The sequence below is a fragment of the Mus musculus genome, chromosome 12 (assembly GCF_000001635.26).
Source record: "Mus musculus strain C57BL/6J chromosome 12, GRCm38.p6 C57BL/6J".
Taxonomy (NCBI): domain Eukaryota; kingdom Metazoa; phylum Chordata; class Mammalia; order Rodentia; family Muridae; genus Mus; species Mus musculus.
The window spans coordinates 116,074,738-116,093,421 of NC_000078.6; the positions used below are offsets into that span (position 1 = coordinate 116,074,738).

At 45.7% G+C, this 18,684-nt stretch overlaps 1 protein-coding gene and 1 long non-coding RNA gene across 6 annotated transcripts in view; one reads left to right on the top strand and one right to left on the bottom strand.

Annotated features, from left to right (window-relative positions):
* Window positions 1-414: 414 nt before the first annotated feature.
* Window positions 415-3,494, bottom strand: Gm46383. Its single transcript, XR_001780734.2, has 3 exons — window positions 3,298-3,494; window positions 2,634-2,767; window positions 415-1,112 (listed from the first exon to the last, which is right to left on the bottom strand). It is a non-coding gene; the product is annotated as a predicted gene, 46383 (long non-coding RNA).
* Vipr2 (vasoactive intestinal peptide receptor 2) overlaps window positions 2,683-18,684 on the top strand; it is a 71,218-nt gene continuing 55,216 nt past the window's right edge. For 3 of the 5 annotated variants that reach the window (XM_011244102.2, XM_017315043.2, XM_006515806.4), the window contains exons 1-3: window positions 2,683-3,156; window positions 5,296-5,395; window positions 17,908-18,015. In XM_011244102.2, coding sequence (XP_011242404.1) covers window positions 3,109-3,156; window positions 5,296-5,395; window positions 17,908-18,015 — 256 coding nt within the window. In that variant the 5' untranslated portion in view covers window positions 2,683-3,108. The remainder of the gene's footprint in view (window positions 3,157-5,295; window positions 5,396-17,907; window positions 18,016-18,684) is intronic. The other 2 variants (XM_006515805.2, NM_009511.2) reach the window with 2 other exon arrangements.

Below are 18,684 nucleotides of genomic sequence, written 5' to 3' on the forward strand. Positions count from 1 at the left end.
CTGCTTCTGCAGCTTGTAGACAGCTTGTTGTGGGGCTTCTCAGCCGCCATACTCAGGTAAGACAGAGCCCTAGAAAATCTTCTTTCCTCTCTTCTTGGTTCTGATGTCCTGGAGAACCTTGACCATGCAGGGAAGATTAGGCTCAGAGTCTGGAAAGGCGTTTGTGCTCAACACACATGTATTACTAGATTACCATTAAGCTCAATATAAAAACAAATTATAAGGAAAGTTAAATTTAAAAATATATACATATATATATATTTTTACAGGTACTATGAGCTGCTCACCTTCTAGAAAAACTGAGCCTGTGGTATGGGTGGGTCAGACCTGATAGTGAGGTGAGACACCCATGAAAACCTGCTCCATTCACTGACTACCTCTGTAAAAAAAAAAAAAAGACACAAAGGCTGGCCTTTCAGATTTGTATAATAAAATAAATTACAAGGTTGTTTTCCCCAGCTTTGACAGGATATTAGGTAAAACTCATTTTCACTTTAAAGACTCATAACAATATGAAATGCATATAAATCTTACATTTAGTTTGCTTTGCAGGGTATTAGCAGGAGTCAGGAGGAGCCACCAACCCATCATCTGATGCGTTTTTGCAAAGGAGATTTGCCCTTTACAAATCAGTTGCGTGTTGTCTTCCTTCTGTGCACATGAGAGGTGCAGAAGCCTTGGAGACAACCGCAGCTGTAGCCCCTAATGGGTCGAGTGTCTCTCATAACCACCCCCTCCAGGCACAGCAAATAGATTCAGTTTATGTACTCCCCTGAAATTGCTCCCCTTATTACAGGGCGGTGTCAGAAGGAAGTGCTGGGAAAGAACTGTCGTTTTGTAAAAGTAAGACAAACAGAGATGAAACAATCGCTTTCATTCTTTGTTGTTGTTGAAGATTTTATGTTGAACACCAGGCTCTTGTAGATACGAAGGCAGCAGCACTTCTGAGGGGGAGTCAGCGGATGTTACTGGGTATTGTCTTGTCAGCTCCTGAGGATCCTCTTCTTATGTGCTCATACAGGCTTCTAATGTCTCTGATAAGCTTCATCACTGGACCCACTCCATGTGGAAGGTGCTAGCTGTTTGGCCGTCATTGCTGACCCAAAACTTCACTGGCAAAAAAGCAAAGGGACTCTGTGACCACATCCTAAGAGAACAGAGGGTTAGCTAAAATGGCTTGTGAAGAACTCTGCCCCAAATGCTGCTGCTGCTGCTGCTGCTTTGGGTATGAGAAGCCTCCGTGATAGTGAGGACTGAAACCCTAGAGTCTGGAAACCAGAGCAGCCACTCAAGTGGAAGGTGCCAGGAAACTGCCCAAGAGGATGTCAGTGGGGAAGGGATAGGAAGGCCAGACATCAGTAGGTAGAGATGAAACGGGGCTAAGAGCAGGTCTGGAGGATGCTGGAGGGCACAACACAAGGCTGAACTCAGGTTCATATCCAGGCTGTGAACAATGTGAAGTCCCATCAGAACCAAGCAGTCACCATAGGCACAAGAGTCTCTCTCTCTCTCTCTCTCTCTCTCTCTCTCTCTCTCTCTCTCTCTCTCTCTCCTTACCCCAATTCAGAAGAATGGAGAGACCTTGAAAGACATGACCAGTCTTTTTAGGACCTTCGCTCCTCCAGGATACCCCCAGGAAAACAAGTCCCTCTTGTCTCCCCGTGCCTGTATCTCATCCTTGTCAGGACTATCACTTCATCTCATCATATATGCCATTGCTGTGGTTGGAACCCTGGCGTCTCACCCAGTTTTGACCAATAACATCCGGACGTGACTTTAGAATGCATCCCTCACAACAATTCAGGTGTATCAGCTCTCCTAATTCTAATTGTAACCCTCTGGGATGGAGCAATGGCAGGGGTCGATGTTGTGATTTACAAATGTGCAGGTGGATCAGGTTCACTGGCTGAAACAGCGGACAGGGGTTGTGGACAAAGCCAGAGCCCAAGCTTCCTGGCCCCAAGCTGCAGACCTAGTGCCCAGACCTTCTCCTCCATAAAATCCCCTGATGGACAAACACAGGCAGATGCACAGATAGTGGAAGGGTGACAGAAAACAGATAGAAACCTAGGTCCAAGGGTACACGGGGCTCTGATGTCATGGAGCACATGATGAACTCAGTGGGGAGAAAAATAATGGGCAGATAGACACCCCAAAGTGTGAAGGATACATTTTGTACTATTTCAGACTTCTGACTTTGGGCTTGAAATTATATCTGAATAAGAAGTTTAAAACTTGCCTGCTTTACTTAATGGAGTACTATTGTCTGCTGGTAGCTTTCTGCTCTTCCCTAGACTGGTCTGTCGACAGACAGCCAAACCATAGCTGAACAGTGGCAGTGTCTCCACAAGCCTAGTGTACAATGAGCCACACACGTGTCACCTGAGGGTTTGGGGTGCCGATGAGCAGACCCACTTTTGCGTTGATGAAGTCTCTGCTTTCTGTTCAACTTGGCCTTAGGCTCTCAAGGGGAGCCATGCAAGAGCTTTCTCTTTTCTCTCTGCTCACACCAGTGCAGACCTAACCATGGTCGTCCAGCCACTTTCTGCACTTTTTCCTTGTGCTGCACACAGGCTTCGCATTTGCACAGGGAGTTGGTGCCAGATGCTACCTCAGCGCTCAAGTTCCCTTACCTGGAATTGGGCAATGCCCTCTGTGGGTGAGCATCTGCTTACTTGAGCCACCAGCTCTCCAAAGGCTTGAACACGGCAGCCCACAGTGGGGTCGCAGAGGAGGGAGGCAGTACAGCTCGGTTAGCAGAGGGAGCCTGGGAGGAAGGAGCGCGAGAGAGCAGGGCTGACAAGGGAAGTACCCAGGCCAGGAGGGGGTCGGGGTGAGGCCCAGGGTCTTGCACTTCAGAGGGAAGTAGGGGTGGAAGGAGGGACGTTTGGACAGAGATCTGGTGGACCGGAGTGCCAGAGAGAGACTCCGCAAAAAGGAGAAAGGGGCGCGAGGCGGGGACTGGGCCGAGGGGCGGGGCCGGGACTTGCAGCCTGGAAGGCGGAGAGGGCGATAGGCGCGAGACTGAGGAAATCCGCGCTGGGAGGCCCGGAGCAGGGGACCGTGCTGCTGAGGCGCCAAGGACCGAGGCAGCACGCTGAGCCCAAGATGAGGGCGTCGGTGGTGCTGACCTGCTACTGCTGGTTGCTGGTGCGGGTGAGTGAACCCGCGCCCACTTCCCGAAGAGGCGCATCCTGCAGTGGACCGCGGGGCTCACCTCCGAGTCCCAGCACGAGCGGGCGGAGCGTGGGGCCAGGGGAGACAATCCAGAGCAGAATGCTTCCTACTGAGCCTTACCAAACCCTGGGCTGCTGGACTCAGGGGAATTTTCCTATTCCCACCGCCGTTGCGGGTTCGCCAGAAGTGGGGTTGAAGTTCTCCTCGACCCCCGCCCCTGGGACGACCTGGGTCCTGGTCTGGCAGTGCTCCTGGAGTTGGGAACACCCCTAGCACCCAGCGAGAAGAGTGGCCGCTGCCCGGGCCACCTGCTCTGACTTTGCTTCCGATAGAAACTGCTGTTACTCTGTGGTTAAATATTTCTCTTTCCATCTCCTGGTCTGAGTGTTTGTTTAGTATGTGACAGAAGGAAAGTGCTGTGGCTAAGAAAGTTTCCTTTTGGAAATACTCTCTTTTTTATTTCTTCTTCTTCTTCTTCTTCTTCTTCTTCTTCTTCTTCTTCTTCTTCTTCTTCTTCTTCTTCTTAAGAGAGCCAAAAGAACCCCTGAACCGAAGTTTGTTACATGGGTTGCATTGGTTTTATGTAGTTCTCCGGAACTCTACCCTTTATTTGAAAACCTTTCTTAAGAAAGAAAAAGAAGGGCTTGAGCCTTATTTCTTGCATTTGCTTCTCTGCTCTGAGAACTGTATCCCTGTGGAGCTTAAGGTTTCCACACATATCTAGGCCTCCGGCTGAGGGAGCCAACTAAGCTTAGTGTGTGCAGCAAGAGGGGAGGGGATGTTTAAGGAAATCCATCCGTCATTGTTGATGAAATTTCAGTTTTCTGGAGCATATCTTCTCTGCCCCCACGGGCAGCTGAGGGAAGCTTCCCAAGGATGCTCGAGAATCCTCGGGACTCCAATCACTTTAACCTTTCAGACATCCCAACATTTCATCGTTCCCCATGTTCCAGGAATGTCAGCAATACCAGGCTTTTAGCACCTTAATTTATCATCTCATCAGTTCTGAAATTCAGATCAGTGAGTTGCTATTGCTTGACCTCCGAATCTCTGCATTTTAGTGGTTGTGTAGCAATGAGCTGGTAAATCCAAGGTACCTCAAGTGATTTTAAATGAAGTGAATGTAGCAGAAAAATTCAACATTGAGTTTTGTCCTTTGATTCTATTGGGAAATTGTATTCCTCGTTGGGATGCTAGCTGGCCTAGATCAACAGTAGGATAACTAAACACAGAGATAGCCATACCTAACTGAGCAGGATTCCTTTGCATTACTGTCTTGTAAAAGCAAATTTTTGTTAAGACAGGGAGAAACTGAAGCAGACAGACAGACAGACAAGTAATGAGAGTGAGTGCTCCACAAGGAGCCCAGCCTGGGAGGAAGGACACTGGGTCTTTATAAGAACAGCGATCAGAAAATGCTGCCTTCCTGGACTGCGAGCTCAGATGCTCTCTATACTCTCTGGCTGGCGCTCAGCTTCAGTGCCTAAGGACTCCGTGAAAGCTTTGCAGAAACCTTCCATGGCTCCTTGGATCAGATCTGTTTCTCTCAGCGCTGCCTCTTCCATCCAATCCCTCTCATTCTTAAAAAAGTGTTTCACACCAAGCTGCTCAATGATAACAATGTTACCAGTACGAGTAGGGTTAAGTTTTGAATGTGCCCTGAAGCGTATGAAAGTTCACTTAACCTATTCTGACTCTAGGGTGACCACAGAGAGGATCCCCAGGTACACAGAGTGTCTGTGCACACCCACAGCCACTAAGAGTTAACTTGCTTTACTTAAGCAAACCATAGACTATGAAATGGGAGCTCTTCAATTCTGAGAGATGAACATTTCTAACAGCCCATTGCTCTTAAGTTAGTAATAACAACATACAATGTCAGTTTACTCTCCTGCTCAGAAAAAGTATTCTATTGGATTTTATGTTTGTTTCACAAAATAGTAAAGTTTTTCTTCTTTTTTTTTAAATAACCACATCAGGAAAATGAAATAGCTGATTTGAAATGAATTTCAGCTTCAAAGAAATTTAGAAAGGTGAAGCGTTGGATCTTCCTGTAGATTTTTGCTTAACCCTCTCTTGTGTCATTTTTAGTTACTTCTATTTCTTTCACTTGAACAGGTGAGCAGCATCCATCCAGAATGTCGCTTTCATCTAGAAATACAAGAAGAAGAGACAAAATGTGCAGAGCTGCTAAGCAGCCAAACGGAGAATCAGAGAGGTAGGTTTGGGGATTAAGTCTGGGAGTGGGATCCTAGCTGTCTATACTTCTCAGCCCCTTGAGGGGTTGGAGGTCACCTACACCTTAAAAAAAATTAGAACCACTTGCTACTGTTCTGGTGGGCCACAAGCAAAACTAATGTAGCCTTGTGACAGTGGGGATTTCAGCAAACCTTTTAAAAGAAAACCTCAATGCTTTACACCAACAGTTTCCATGGCTTGCTGAGGTAACTGTTCCTAACATAATGTTATGGCTCTGGAATGCTCTGAAAAGGTGACTCTAGTTCCCAGGGAATAATAGCACATGTCTGAATTCTTGGCTCTAAAATATTAGCTATCCTTGAAGTTGGTCCATCTAAGAATAATAGAAACTTATCAGAAGCAAACAGGAAAATGGGACTTCAGGTTTCTGAAGACATAATTATTGTAATACTGTGAGTTTGTTGAGTTTGTCTTCTGAGTGGAACTGAAAGTTTTCTGAGTCACTAGGCCTTTGATTTGTGCCTCCGTCATGGTCACAGACCCAAAGGCCCCTGAGTATCAGCCTAGGTATCAACAGCACAACCTTTTGTCTGGGATCTTTCTGCTCAACAGTCATGTGTACACCTTTTTCAAGAAAGAAATTAAAGTCCATAGTCTGGTGTTTGTTAGCAAGACTCAAGTCCAACACTCCACTCTGAACCTATTACCTAACAAAAGAGTTACAGCTACATCACTAATGCGAAATTTCTAGGAGCCACATTAAAACAATTTTTTTTAAAAGTGAGATTAGTCTTAATAATGTATTTTATATTAACTTAAATTATTGGCCTAATCATTTTGACTTATAAACAACAAGAAATCATTGTTTCTATGTTCTTTCTTTCTGTTAAGTCTTATAACATAGTACATTTTTAAAGAATGTTATTAGCACCTCACCTTTTGCGATACTTTTCAAGCTTCCAGTACCACAGATTAGTCAGTGGCTCCCACACTAGGCGAAAGGGCTCTAAATAGGCACCTTTTTTTCTACCTGTCTAAGACCCCTGTTTCCTCCTCTGAAAATGAAGGCTTCAGCTCAAAGCTTCCTTTAATGACCTGTGATTTTACAGCACACATGTGGTTCTGGAGCTACATTCCCTAAATTGTCTAGTTGACCTCACAGTCTGTCGACACAAATATAATCAGTCAGTCTCACTGCTCCAATGAAGGGCTAGCACTAAAAAACTGACTTCAGTTGGCAACAAATGAGAGCTATGGGTCAGCACTGTGGTCACCGAGGCTGGCTCTGTTCAGTAAAAACCTCAGAGTTCAGAAAAGCATTCCTGTGGCAAAGGCGCACGCGTGCGCACACACACACCAAACAACAACAACAATAATGATTATAACAATAACAAGATGAAGAAGAGGAGGAGGAAGAGGAAAGGAACTTAGACATGAGGCTGGTGAGATGACTTAGTAGCCATGAGCACTTGCTGGGTTCCCAACACCCATGGCATCACATTTATAACTACAGTTCCTAGAAACCCAGTGCCCTCTTCAACTCCATAGGCTTCTGCATACACGTAATATGTGTGTATGCTTCCAGGCAAGCATTCATACATGTAAAATTGAAATAAGTATTTTTTTAAAAAATGAAATTAAAATGGGAGCTTGGCAGACCACTGTGGCCAGTGATGGCTAGAGCTGCTAATGGTCTCCTGATGAGTGGCCCTCTCAAAGATGACCTCCTGTGACAAGCTTCCTGGGTTCCCAGGGGACAACCTGCATGGACATCCTAGGTAGAGTCTATGAAAACTGCTCAGATTTCCTTAGTGCTTGTCTGGCATGGCCAGGTGGATCAAGTCTGTGGGACTTCACCCTTGTTTGTCATACAGACAAACCTCATTGCTTTTTCTTGCAAGAACGGATGCCTACTTGGACGTTTCATGTTGTGGGCTCTTATTTTCAGTGTTAGCTTACGAGAAAAGTATATGTATATCTGATTCATCCACCTTTCTGTTTTGCAAGAACTTCTTGGTCATTAGCTAGCCACCCTCAGGAGAGCAGAGCTGACCATCAGCCAGCCACTGTGCAGCTCTCAGAAGAGATAGCCTGTGACCCTAGTCCTCTCTGAAATATGCAGAGTTCCAATGCCAAGAGTATAAATAGCAGTAGGTTACCAGGATGAAGATGCTGCAGGCATTGAGAGCCAGAGGCTGTGCAGAGCCAGAGCTGAGAGAGCACTTCTGGTAGGACAAGGCCACAGGACATATCCTCATGAAGTCACAAGTGACATTGCTGAGCTCCTAACATCTGTGAGCGCTACTTTCATAATCGGTGGCAGTGTGTAATTGGTCTAGAAGAACCTCAGAAATTAGAAATAAAGTAGCTTTGATGTTGACAAAATAACTTCCACAATCCTAATATGGAACTCTTCCACTTTGTTTTATGATGTATCAAGAAAACAAAACAAAACAAAACAAAACAAAACAAAAAGATGTAGTAAATCCATACAAAACCAGTTCTAAAAAGGACTCAGAAAGCTGTGGAGGTATTTGGAGTCCTGTAGTTGAATTTTGATTCACTGCTAAGACAAACTTAATCTTGACAATATGAGGATGAGGAGCCTAACGTCACAGATGGTTGAGGGTGGAGGAATATTCTCAGGGAAGTCAGTATAGGAACTTTCCTGTGGCTTTCTTATGGCATCTATGGCTACTCCAGGAATTGGCAGCACAAAAGTTAGACTGGTGTGCTTTGATGACCCCCTCCCTGAAAAAGTAGGTGGTGTTTGCCAAAGGATGTGTTTTACTACAATCTACTTAGAACCAGGTAAAAAAAGGTGCTGAGCAGTGGCCGTTGGTTTGTTTTAAACAGAGCATTGGACTCCTTGGAGGGACTGTGAGGGCCTTGTTATTCCCTGCTGACGAGCTGGACTGAGAGTAGCCAGCCACAGGTTCGTGGTAACAGCAGAAGATGGGAAATGTTGGGCCAGAGACAGACAGACTTCCCTGCTTCTCACACGGCGTAGAGCAGGAGCTTCGCACTCACCATGGTTTACTACTTTGAAGACTCTCAGATCCAAGGCCCATGTATCTGGGTCACAGCCCCACCCTAGTAAATCCACAGCATCCACAGCAGCTTGTTAGGATCCTGACAGCAAGTTAAGGATCCGGGAGTGTGTGGGGTGCCTTAGTTGCCAGACCGCCCAGAGGAACACAAACACGGCCTCTGTTGCCCAAGGCTGTTTGCATGTGACATCCTCAGAAGAGAAGCAGATGCGAACAGTTAGAGTCTTCTTAGAAGAGGGGCTCCGAAGCCCACACTGGAGAGCATTTAGCAGACTGAAACAGCTTCTTTTTATTATCCAGGAATGGTGTGTGGTCACCAGTGACCACAGCACATGGCCACTAATCCTTCTACCCTGTTGTTCTTGAGAGAGACAAAGAGAACATGTTTGGTTCCTGTTACATCTCACAAATCTTACACCATGCCTTTAAAAATATTTCAACTGGCTTTTACAGAAGGAATGAACATTTTTACATCCAAAATTAGTGTTAGAAATTAGTGACTATGAACACAGAAAAAAAAGTACTGCAGTAAGAAGTGTGTCCATGCCTCTCCTGCCTTGCCCTGTGAGGCTGACAGTGCTGGTGCACAGTGCCCTTGAAAACCATCCATGTGTTTGTTCTGTGTCTTGATCTCCCCTCTCTCCTTTCGTTTGGAGACTAGACTGTGTCATCTCTACACTCTCCTTTGAGTTTACGTAATATCTAGCACGTTCTTTTGGTTCCTTTCAGCTATTGAACTTTCAGATGAGTGACAATACGTCCCTATTAGAAACGATGTTCTAAGGAATAAAATAACTCACCATATAGTGACTTCAAGTAACTAATCATGAAATTAAGTCAGTTTCTCATGACCATGTAAGTAGCAAGGTCTGCATGATGCAGTCCCTCTTGGTCAGTGACGACTGGACCCTGAGGAGAAATCTTAAAGCAAGAGGAAAGCCGTGCTGTGTACTCCCAGCAGGTGCTGGGGTCCAGAAACAGTGTCATGTGCCTGGCACAGGCCTGACACAGTGAGTAGGCACTGCGGGGTGTTCAGTACAAAGGAAGATGCGCACTCCTGTGCTACCTGAGGCTTTCTCTGTTTGGTAAGAGTAAGGGGTCCTGGACTTGCTTCCAGAAGCCCAAGACCTCAGGGTAAGGACATTGAGTCCAGACAGGAGGGCTTTCTAGGTCTACACCTGCTGGCTCTGTATCTATTGCTTGTTAGAAACAGAGCAGAATTTTCTAGAAGGACATTGCCTCATTCTTCTGTGTCTGCTCAGAGGCAGGAGTGCCACTTAAATGCTGAGCCACAGATTGCAAGTTCCACCTGCCTGTTGAAATGAGTGTTTTCTTTCTTTGGACCTGTGCTGGCTTATGAGGCTCTAGGCAGCACCCTGTGTTCGTCTCTCTGAGGTCTAGATCTGGCTGCTTCTCTGTGTTGATTTCCACATTATAACCTTGACATAAACCTCTTTCCATCTTTTCTGGACATAAGTTAAGGCTTCTGGGAGCAGCTGTGGCTTTTCTAGATGAGACAACTCGCTGGACAGACACCACACGAGGTGGTACAGATAACCCCAGAGTCTGGGTTGCTTAAGTATGGAATGAGGTGTTGCCTAACCTTCCCTGAGCTGCCCTGAGAAGACTTGAGTATGACAGTAGGCCACAAGTTATGGATCAGAGTGAAACACATGCCATGAAGCTGTGTGGTACTTTGTGGACACCCCCCCCAGGAGGTTAATCTGTAATCTGTAAGCACTCTGTGAACATATACACGCACACATGGTTGCGCCAAAAATGTCCTGGGATTTACAAGGAAGGGGAGAGGGGACTTCCACCTGGGACTTTGGTAATGGCATGAGAGACGTGTGCCAGGCTGATCTCAGATGTAGGAAGTAAGAGGGGGTTGTGGCAGTGGCAGGCTAGGGACATCAGCACAGATGAGGAAAGAGAGCAGAGTGGATATGTGTAGCCCCGAGGGTGGAGATACACTGAGGGCCTTGGAGGGCAGTGTCTCGGTATGCGCTATGCTTTAGGGAGGTCAGGGCATCCTTGGAAATAAAGAAACACAACAAGCCAATAGCATTCTGAAGAGAAATGAAAATGTTTCTTGTGGAAAGTGGTGGGGGACAGCAACTCCCCAAAGCCTTTTCGGGGAGCAAGAGGCCGAACTACAAGGATAGAAGGGCAGAAAGGCCTGGAGGGTACAATGTGCAGTGCTGCCCTACGGTGTCCCACAGAAGAAAGCCACTCAGAGTTCAGGGAAATGGCCTCTGTGGGGTTGGCTAAGCCTGATCCTATGCCTGAGGAAGGATGGTGAAGGAAGAGATCCATCAGGGGCTGTGCTCAGCAGGGAGTGACAGACAATGCTCAGACTCCTTCTGCCTTGTACAGAAGGAAGGATCAAAGTTAGCTGAAAAGAGAATGTTCTAGCTGCACAGCCCAGTCATCTCAGGGACATGTCAGCCCTTCACGACAGAGGCCAGAACAGGAAGTACTTACTCCTCAGAACTAGCCTTGAGGGGTTGAGGGACAGGGTCTGTTCCCAAGAAGGTGGGATGGCATCACTGAATCCTAACCCAAAGCACTGACTGCTGACTTTCCAGGGCCTAGGCACCCTGGAAAACATAGTCCTCTGGTTCTACATTGATACAATTTTGTCCTGGCTACCGCTGGATGGTGGCTTGGCATTAACTCCCGTGAAGGGTTGAAGTCACAACTTCCTAGAGTAGCCACAACTTTGGTCTCCTTGCCTGGGTCAGTTCCTGCCTAGATATGTCAGGGCCTGCTAGTAGATACACTGGCGTGGTTGTGGGACGTCACTAAGTCCTGATCATGAATCTGAGGGAGATTATCTTGAGATCCATGGGCAGGATGTCTCATGCCAGTGATGGATCTCCAGATGGGATCTGTTGCTATGAAAAATATTACCCAGCTCTGCCCAGTCTTGAACTTCCGACGGTAACAGCCAGACCCTGAGCCATGGTAGAACCTGGAGAAAAGCTTCTAGAGTGTTTCATATGGGAGGAAACTACGCCATCAGCCCGAGCACTGTGAATGCCCTCATGAGTCAGAGGGTCAACATTTTGCAAATATTCAGCACATGCATTGGTTAGGTACCCACATTGTGTCCCCTTACTACCCACTGTCCACATGGTACTACATGAGGACCTGGACCTGTCAGGTAGTAAACAGTCTCCTATCTTAAGGGCTAGGTTCTGCACTCAGTCTTTATGTGCCAGTGACTAAGCAGGTCTCTCCACATGGATTATAGTGACTCCTGCTGGAATGCACTGATATTGGGGTTTTATAGGATTTGGCAGAGTTCCCCTGTCAAAAATGTAGGCTCTGTCCAGATCTGCATACTACTTTATAAAACCCTTTTTGTTCATTTAGCAAATTGTGTTGCTTCTGGGTCTGAATCATGGTGCAAACTTAGCCCGTGTTCTAGAATCTGGTTTCAACCTTTGGGATCCACCTTAACCCCCAAATAAACCTGCTTTAGATTCAAAAGCCAGATGTGAGCTGACTTTCCAATGCCATCCAGCAGTAATTCCCTGTAAATGGTCTTTCCAGGTCTTAGCTAATACTTCACCCTAGAGACAGAGGATGAAATTCTAGCCATCCCCTGATTAGGGATGTGAGCATTTTTACCTGGATCCTGTACAATGTCTTGTGGCACTCCAAACACGTGGAGTCCTGGCTTTGAAGAACCTTCTAACCTGGCCTGATTTGCCACCGTTTCTCTAATACTAGGAGTGGTCTCATTCATCAGCATGCTCCAGGCTAAGCTTCTACTACCCTTCCTTGTAGGAAGGGCTCTCTGTCAAGACTGTCCTAAGATAATGCTACTGTGTCCACAGTGTGGCCCCAAGCATAGTAGGTGTTTAGAAACCCTTTGTGAAAGCCTCATGATTCCCAACACATAAGCAGCATGACCACAATACGTTTAAAACTGCAGGGCCAATAGGAAGGAGCAGCGTCCTGACTAGCTTCTGTCTCCATGGGTAACCAGGTTCCTGATGGACCCTAAGCCTGCTCCATGCATAATCTTTGGGATCTCTTATGGCCCCAGTGTGCGCTCATCTATAACCACATTAACTGTCTCCTGAGAGGGGCGTGCTTTCCTTGGGTGCTTCATTCATGAGTCTTGACAGGCTATTGCTTTGGGTATTTCCCTCAAAAGGATTCTTTGCTGTGCTTCTCCCAGTTCAGTTACTGTCATTATTCCTAATTGCAGCTTTCCTAAAATGGCATTTGGCAACATACCTAGATGAGCTAATGCATAGATGGAGTTCTGATCTCACTGGCAATATTTTAAGAACAAACGAAGCATCCTCAGAACAAAAGAAAGGGATGAATCCTCTCAGCAGAGCTCCTGTAACCTCTGTCTACAGTCAGAGCAACTAACTGAGACTCCAAAGCCCCCAGAATAGCAACTGTTGTTACAATTAGCAACTTGAGTAGCCTGCATCCACAGCCATCCACAGAGAGAGCCAGCACATTGCATTCACATTCCTAGGGGCTATGAAATTCAGACCCAGGTGGTCCACTTCCTGCTTTCTGTGTAGATTTATCCATTGCTTTGGAGCCTTGTGTACAGTGAACATTAAGACAAGAAAGTCCTGGTTGTAAGATGTCTGTGGATTCTAGACTTTTACTGGGGCAGTATGAGAACATACATATTTACCCTGGACAGAGCACCAACAACAGGCAAAAGACCAACAACAGGCAAAAAAAAAAAAAAAAAAAAAAAAAAAACCATTGCACAAGGCCAGTTTGATGAACCATTATGCTTATTGGATTACTTATGGTAGCAACACTGTCATCCCCTGTACAGTTTCCTGGTAGCAACAATGAATAATCTTCTCTCCTCCTGCCCCCCAGAAATTATTTACATAAATAATTATATATCATTTGGAGGAGAGACCTCATAAGTCTTTTAATGAGTTTCCAGCATCTGTGGCCTCTCTCCTTCACACGAGAAAAAGTGTTCAGATTTGGAGAAAATAACTACACAACAGTTTGGCAGCTTGTAGAGCAGCTGTTCAGAGAGCATCCACATCTGTACTATGCCTCCTTGTTCAGGAGTAAAAGCATTTTCTCTGCATTGTCAAGTCAGGTGGAGGGCCTGAGTGCCCCACCTAATACTAGGTGTCCAAAAGTGGCAGTAGTTGAGATTTCTGAGCTGCCAGCCAAGTAAAGTGATAATGAAAGCATGCTAAATATCTGTGGGCCTCAGTTATCCCTGCAAGGCTCCAGGACTCACAACTAGGCTGAGGGTAACAACTCCACACAGATCTGATTTGACCTCTAGACTGTGAGCAGCCTGAGGGCCAGGCTAGCCTAGGCCAACCCTATGGTCTTTGGGTGTATGCATCAAGTGAGGAGGCAGCCAAACTGAAACTGCATTACATCCTCTTCCCCATGGCTCCTTCAAAAGACCACTGAGGATTTACTTTCTGTGTGGTCACAATGCAGAGAAGCCAGCATCCTCCTTTACCAAGACAATGTAGCATCTCTGTGGGGCCAGCAAGCAGAAGCCTGAGACAATCCAGGTCAAAATTGATGAGCATAGTTCAGAGGAGGACAAGCCACTTGTAAAAATTACCTTTCCCAATTCAATTTCCAACTCCATCCAGCTCTGTCTCTGAGGCTGATGACAGGCAGAGAGAATCGGTGGATTTGATGGCACGATGATGATTAGTTTTTTAAAAAACTGTTGCTTTAAAACTGTAGCACTTAGCGAAATCACAAAAGTCCTCTTGCTCAACGGTCTCCTGAGCAGAGAAAAGACAAAAGGCTGCACAACTACACCCTGCATATGTGAGGCCTAAGAAGATATACCCTGCACAGGTCAGCACACCTAAGGATTACTAGGTGTGTTAGTGTAGGCTCTGCTACTGGGTTGTCTTAACAGCAGGGCCTCCGAAGCACTTAGCACCATCTGTTTCAGTATCTATTAATGATTCGTACCTGGATTTACTGTTTGTAGGAAAAATATGTTGATTCTCTAACTCTGACCATTTTTTATATAGTCATCAACCAGTGTTCTTAGGCAAGTATTCAGCTGGGAAAGGATGCCAACTCCTTTTTAAAAAGGCAAGCATTCTTTTTATCCCTGTTCATCACTTAATTATTGTATTTCCTATCAATTATTTCATAAACATAGTGGATGCTAAGGTTGCGAAATGGATATTTAACTGTTAAATTCAGACTTTGGAATATCATACTGCCAGTGAAGATAACCATATTATATACACATCATGTGAAAAATGTGAGAGCCCAGCTATATGGGAAGACAATAAATAATAATTCTTCCTTGTAAAAAGAAGTCCCGTGACACCTCTCCATGTAGTGAGTCTGGGACTGTGGAAGCAGGTGTCGGGAGGACCCATTGAGGCCATATCCCTGAGTAGGACTTAGAGGTTGGGCTGAGATTTCTCTCTGCACCTGCCCCAGCGGCTTGTGACTAGTTAGTACTAGTTAGTACATGAAATGTCATGTCCTTCTTCCTCAGCTGGTTAATATGGTGCAGGGAAACTGCCCTGGGAGAAAGGGAGAGTTAGAGATAACAGCTGAATCTTGGTGCTTGTTGAGTAGAGAAGGCTAAGTGGGAGCTTTGTCGTGTGATATGTGAAGATTAAGATGGCTCAGCAAGATGGCCTGCAGGGCACTGCTGAATTCCCGTGGTATTTGGTGATACCAAGGGTAGCACTAAGGCAGCTCCAGGGAGAGAACTTCTGAGCAGACAATGCTGGACCACAGCCACGTCATGTATGAAGTGGGAGTTCCTTTGATAGTTCACTCGGAGGTATGGGCCTGAAGGATTTATCCGGTACTCTCAAGAGGATCTGCTCTGCTCCTGGCTCACCTCTTTGGATCATGACCTAGGAAGCTTGGCACATCTATAGGATCCAAGAGGAACTCTAATTCTGTGTCCTGCCAGATGGCATTTCTGGCCACAGCAAATTCTATGCAGGGAATGGCCAGGGTACAAGAAGTACTTTGTCTGGTTCCTCCTGAGGTAAGAAAAAAAAAAAAACCACTTTCTATAATAAACACTTGACCTTATCTTGTGTCTCCATCACGAGCCAGTTGAGCTGAGCTGTCACATCTAAGGCCCTGACCCCTTTAATTCCTATTATTAAGTTGCAGGGACTTTTTTTCTTTCTCTCTTCTGTATCCTTCCCATCTCCTCACATTAGAACACCCCTGCACTCACAAACTCATTGCTCAGATGGGACCCGATGCCCAAAGGGAATGTGAGATAAGGTGTATAGGATCCCCTCTGTCTGCTACATCAGAGCATGTTTCCCAACCTGATTTCCAAGATATTTGTGGCCAGCTGTCAGGCTTCACATCAGCCTCTTAAAGCAGGAAAACAATATCCAGGGGTGTTCCTATTACCACTGGGCAGTAAAGAATTGTTTGGATAGTATCCTCAGAAGGACTTCTGGACAGCTTGCTTGGACAGCTAAGGGGACTGCAGAGAATGGCCTCTGGAGACTAAGTGACCCATGGGTGGATGGCATTTACATAGGACCCCATCCCAGTGGCTGCTCAGAAGAGCACTCACTCCTTATCCCCGAATCTGTTGTGAGATTTCGAGAACTCATAAGGACTGATAAGGCCACACAACTTGAGCTTGCTATGAGCACTGTCTGCACCAACCTTCCTTGCCTCTATGAGCACTGTCTGCACCAACCTTCCTTGCCTCGCTCCTTGGAGAACTTTTGCCTCTGTGATTTTAAACTTAAGCCTTTTGAATGTGGAAGGGGAGCTGCTCTTCAAGGCTGCTGTTCTGTCAACGGCACGGCTCACACTGACTCGTGTCTTCCTTGGCTGCACATACTGCATACAACCACGGAGGAAAGGGCCAAGAAGCCTCCATACAGCTCTCACATGACTTCCTTGGGTTCCTTCATACTAGTGAGCTCAGCCCTTCCAGAACAATCCGCTCTCCAGCCAAGGAAGTCATGTGGGAGGACTTTAGGGGGAAGTGAATGAAGCTAAAAAGGAAAAACTGCAAAGGTCCTAGTGATGTGCTACCTTCAGTTTTTCAGCCCCTTCAAATGCATGAATAGCAGAATACCTAGATATCTAGAATTATCACACAGGAAGAACCAAATCACCAAACCTAGCAGTCAGCTCAAACCCAAAGGAAAGTATCTGTACTGGCTGGTTTTGTATCAACTTGACACAAGCTAGAGACATCAGGGAAGAAGGAGGCTCATTGAGGAAATGTCTCCATGAGATCCAGGCACCTTCTCAATTAATGATCAGTGAAGGAGGCAGCCCACTGTAGGTGGTTCCATCCCTGGTGGTCCTGGGTTCTATATGAAAGCAGGCTGAGCAAGCTAAGAGGAAGAAGCCAGTAAGCAGCACCTGGCCATGGCCTCTGCATCAGCTCCTGCCTCCAGGATCCTGTCCTGTTTGAGTTCCTGTCCTGACTTCCTTCAATAATGAGCAGCAATGTGGAAGTGTAAGCCAAGTAAATCCTTTTCTCTTCAGTTTGCTCTTTTGGTCTTAGTGTTTTGTTGCAACAATAGAAACCCTAACCAAGGCAGTGTCATTCAATATCCTAAGTGTCTGGAAATGTTTAAGGTATGCAAATAATAACCCCTGTCTTAAGGCTCAGCTCACCAGACTACCAATTCTTGCCTGCGTATTCCCAGACTTAGGTCTCCTCAAGACTTAATGCTGTGAGGAGTCAGGTGCAAATCAGCAAGAAAAATACAAGGACTTTCTTTTATTTTAAAAATGTGGTATGGAAACACAATGGAAATCTTGTTCAACATTATAAAAGAGGAAACTTAGGTCATTTGCCGTAACATGATGGGTCCAGAGGACTTAACACATAGTAGAATAATCCAGGTGCAGAAAGGCAAACACCACAGAACTCACTCATGTGGAATCTAAGTCTGTTTCATACAACAAAAGGTAGAATGGTGTCACCAAAGGCCAATTTTGGATGCTATTTAAATGGCATGAAGTTTTAGCCAGGCAATAAAAACATGTTCTAATGACCTGTTGCATAGTGAGTTGACTATAGTTAATGTCAACTAGAATACTAAAATAATTCCTTTTAAACACTCTTATCACAAAGAAATCACATTTGAAGTGATAGATACACTAATTCATTCATCCTTCAATGTATACATTGTATCAAACATCTCATCTACCCCATAAGTATATATAATTATTAGTCATCCGTTTAAAAATAAATAGGCCTTTTTAAAAACGACACAGTGTACATTGAATTATTCACACGTTTTCAATCACAGGCCTTCTTCAAAAGCAAAAAGTGAGCACACAAGCTGCTCTTACCTCAACAGCGCTGTGTGAGTGTCTCAGGGAAAAGGCTTGGGCAGGAGGCTGTCTAACAGCAGTATTCTTCCTGCGGACTGTTCAGACTTGCTTATTCTCCTGCCACCCTTCTAAGCAGTGAGTTCTCATGGCCCATGATTTGCACCTAATTCTTTGCCTCTCCTTCTAGCCTGCAGCGGTGTCTGGGACAACATCACATGCTGGCGCCCGGCAGACGTTGGGGAAACTGTCACAGTGCCCTGCCCCAAAGTATTCAGCAATTTCTACAGCAGACCAGGTATTTGCATTGATTCCTAGGTTTACAGGGGTTTTCCTCTCAGCCGTCAGTTTTTCCCAAAAGAAGCAAGCTGGTCCTTGCTACTTTTGTAGCTATATTCTTACTCCCTAGTCCCAAGGGACTATGTTGGGTGAGTTCTTTAAGGAAGCAGGAATACTTCAGCCTCTGGAGCCTATGTAGGCAAGCAGGGCAGATACAGAGGGGAAAACGGGATGATAAACTCTCAGGGGACAAAGCAGGAAAAGTGTTCACGAGTGATAGTGGAGATGAGGGGGGAGGGAGAAAGAAGGTGACTGTAAACCCAAGAGAGATTAGCACAAGGTTGTAAGGATTAGGAACAGAATTTGGGCCACTGCACAAAATATGTTCCTGCTGACTAGTTTGCTGTTGCCTAGAGTTTAGAGAATCTGGTGCCATCAGCGCCTCTGTCGTACATAGTTCTTTATGCATGTCTCAGGATCCAGGTTTTCATAACACAGAGGCATCTGTGTAGAAAAATAGATATTAGAAGACACAACTAGGATGAGGAAAGCGCAGTGCTTTGGAGAATTGGAAAATAGTTTTATCTGGTCAGATGCTGAGGGGGGAGGCTGTGAGGAATGATAATGGTATCAGGGACTTGGTCTCTGACTGGAACCTGGGTCCCTAACCTACCTCTTTGGTCATTTG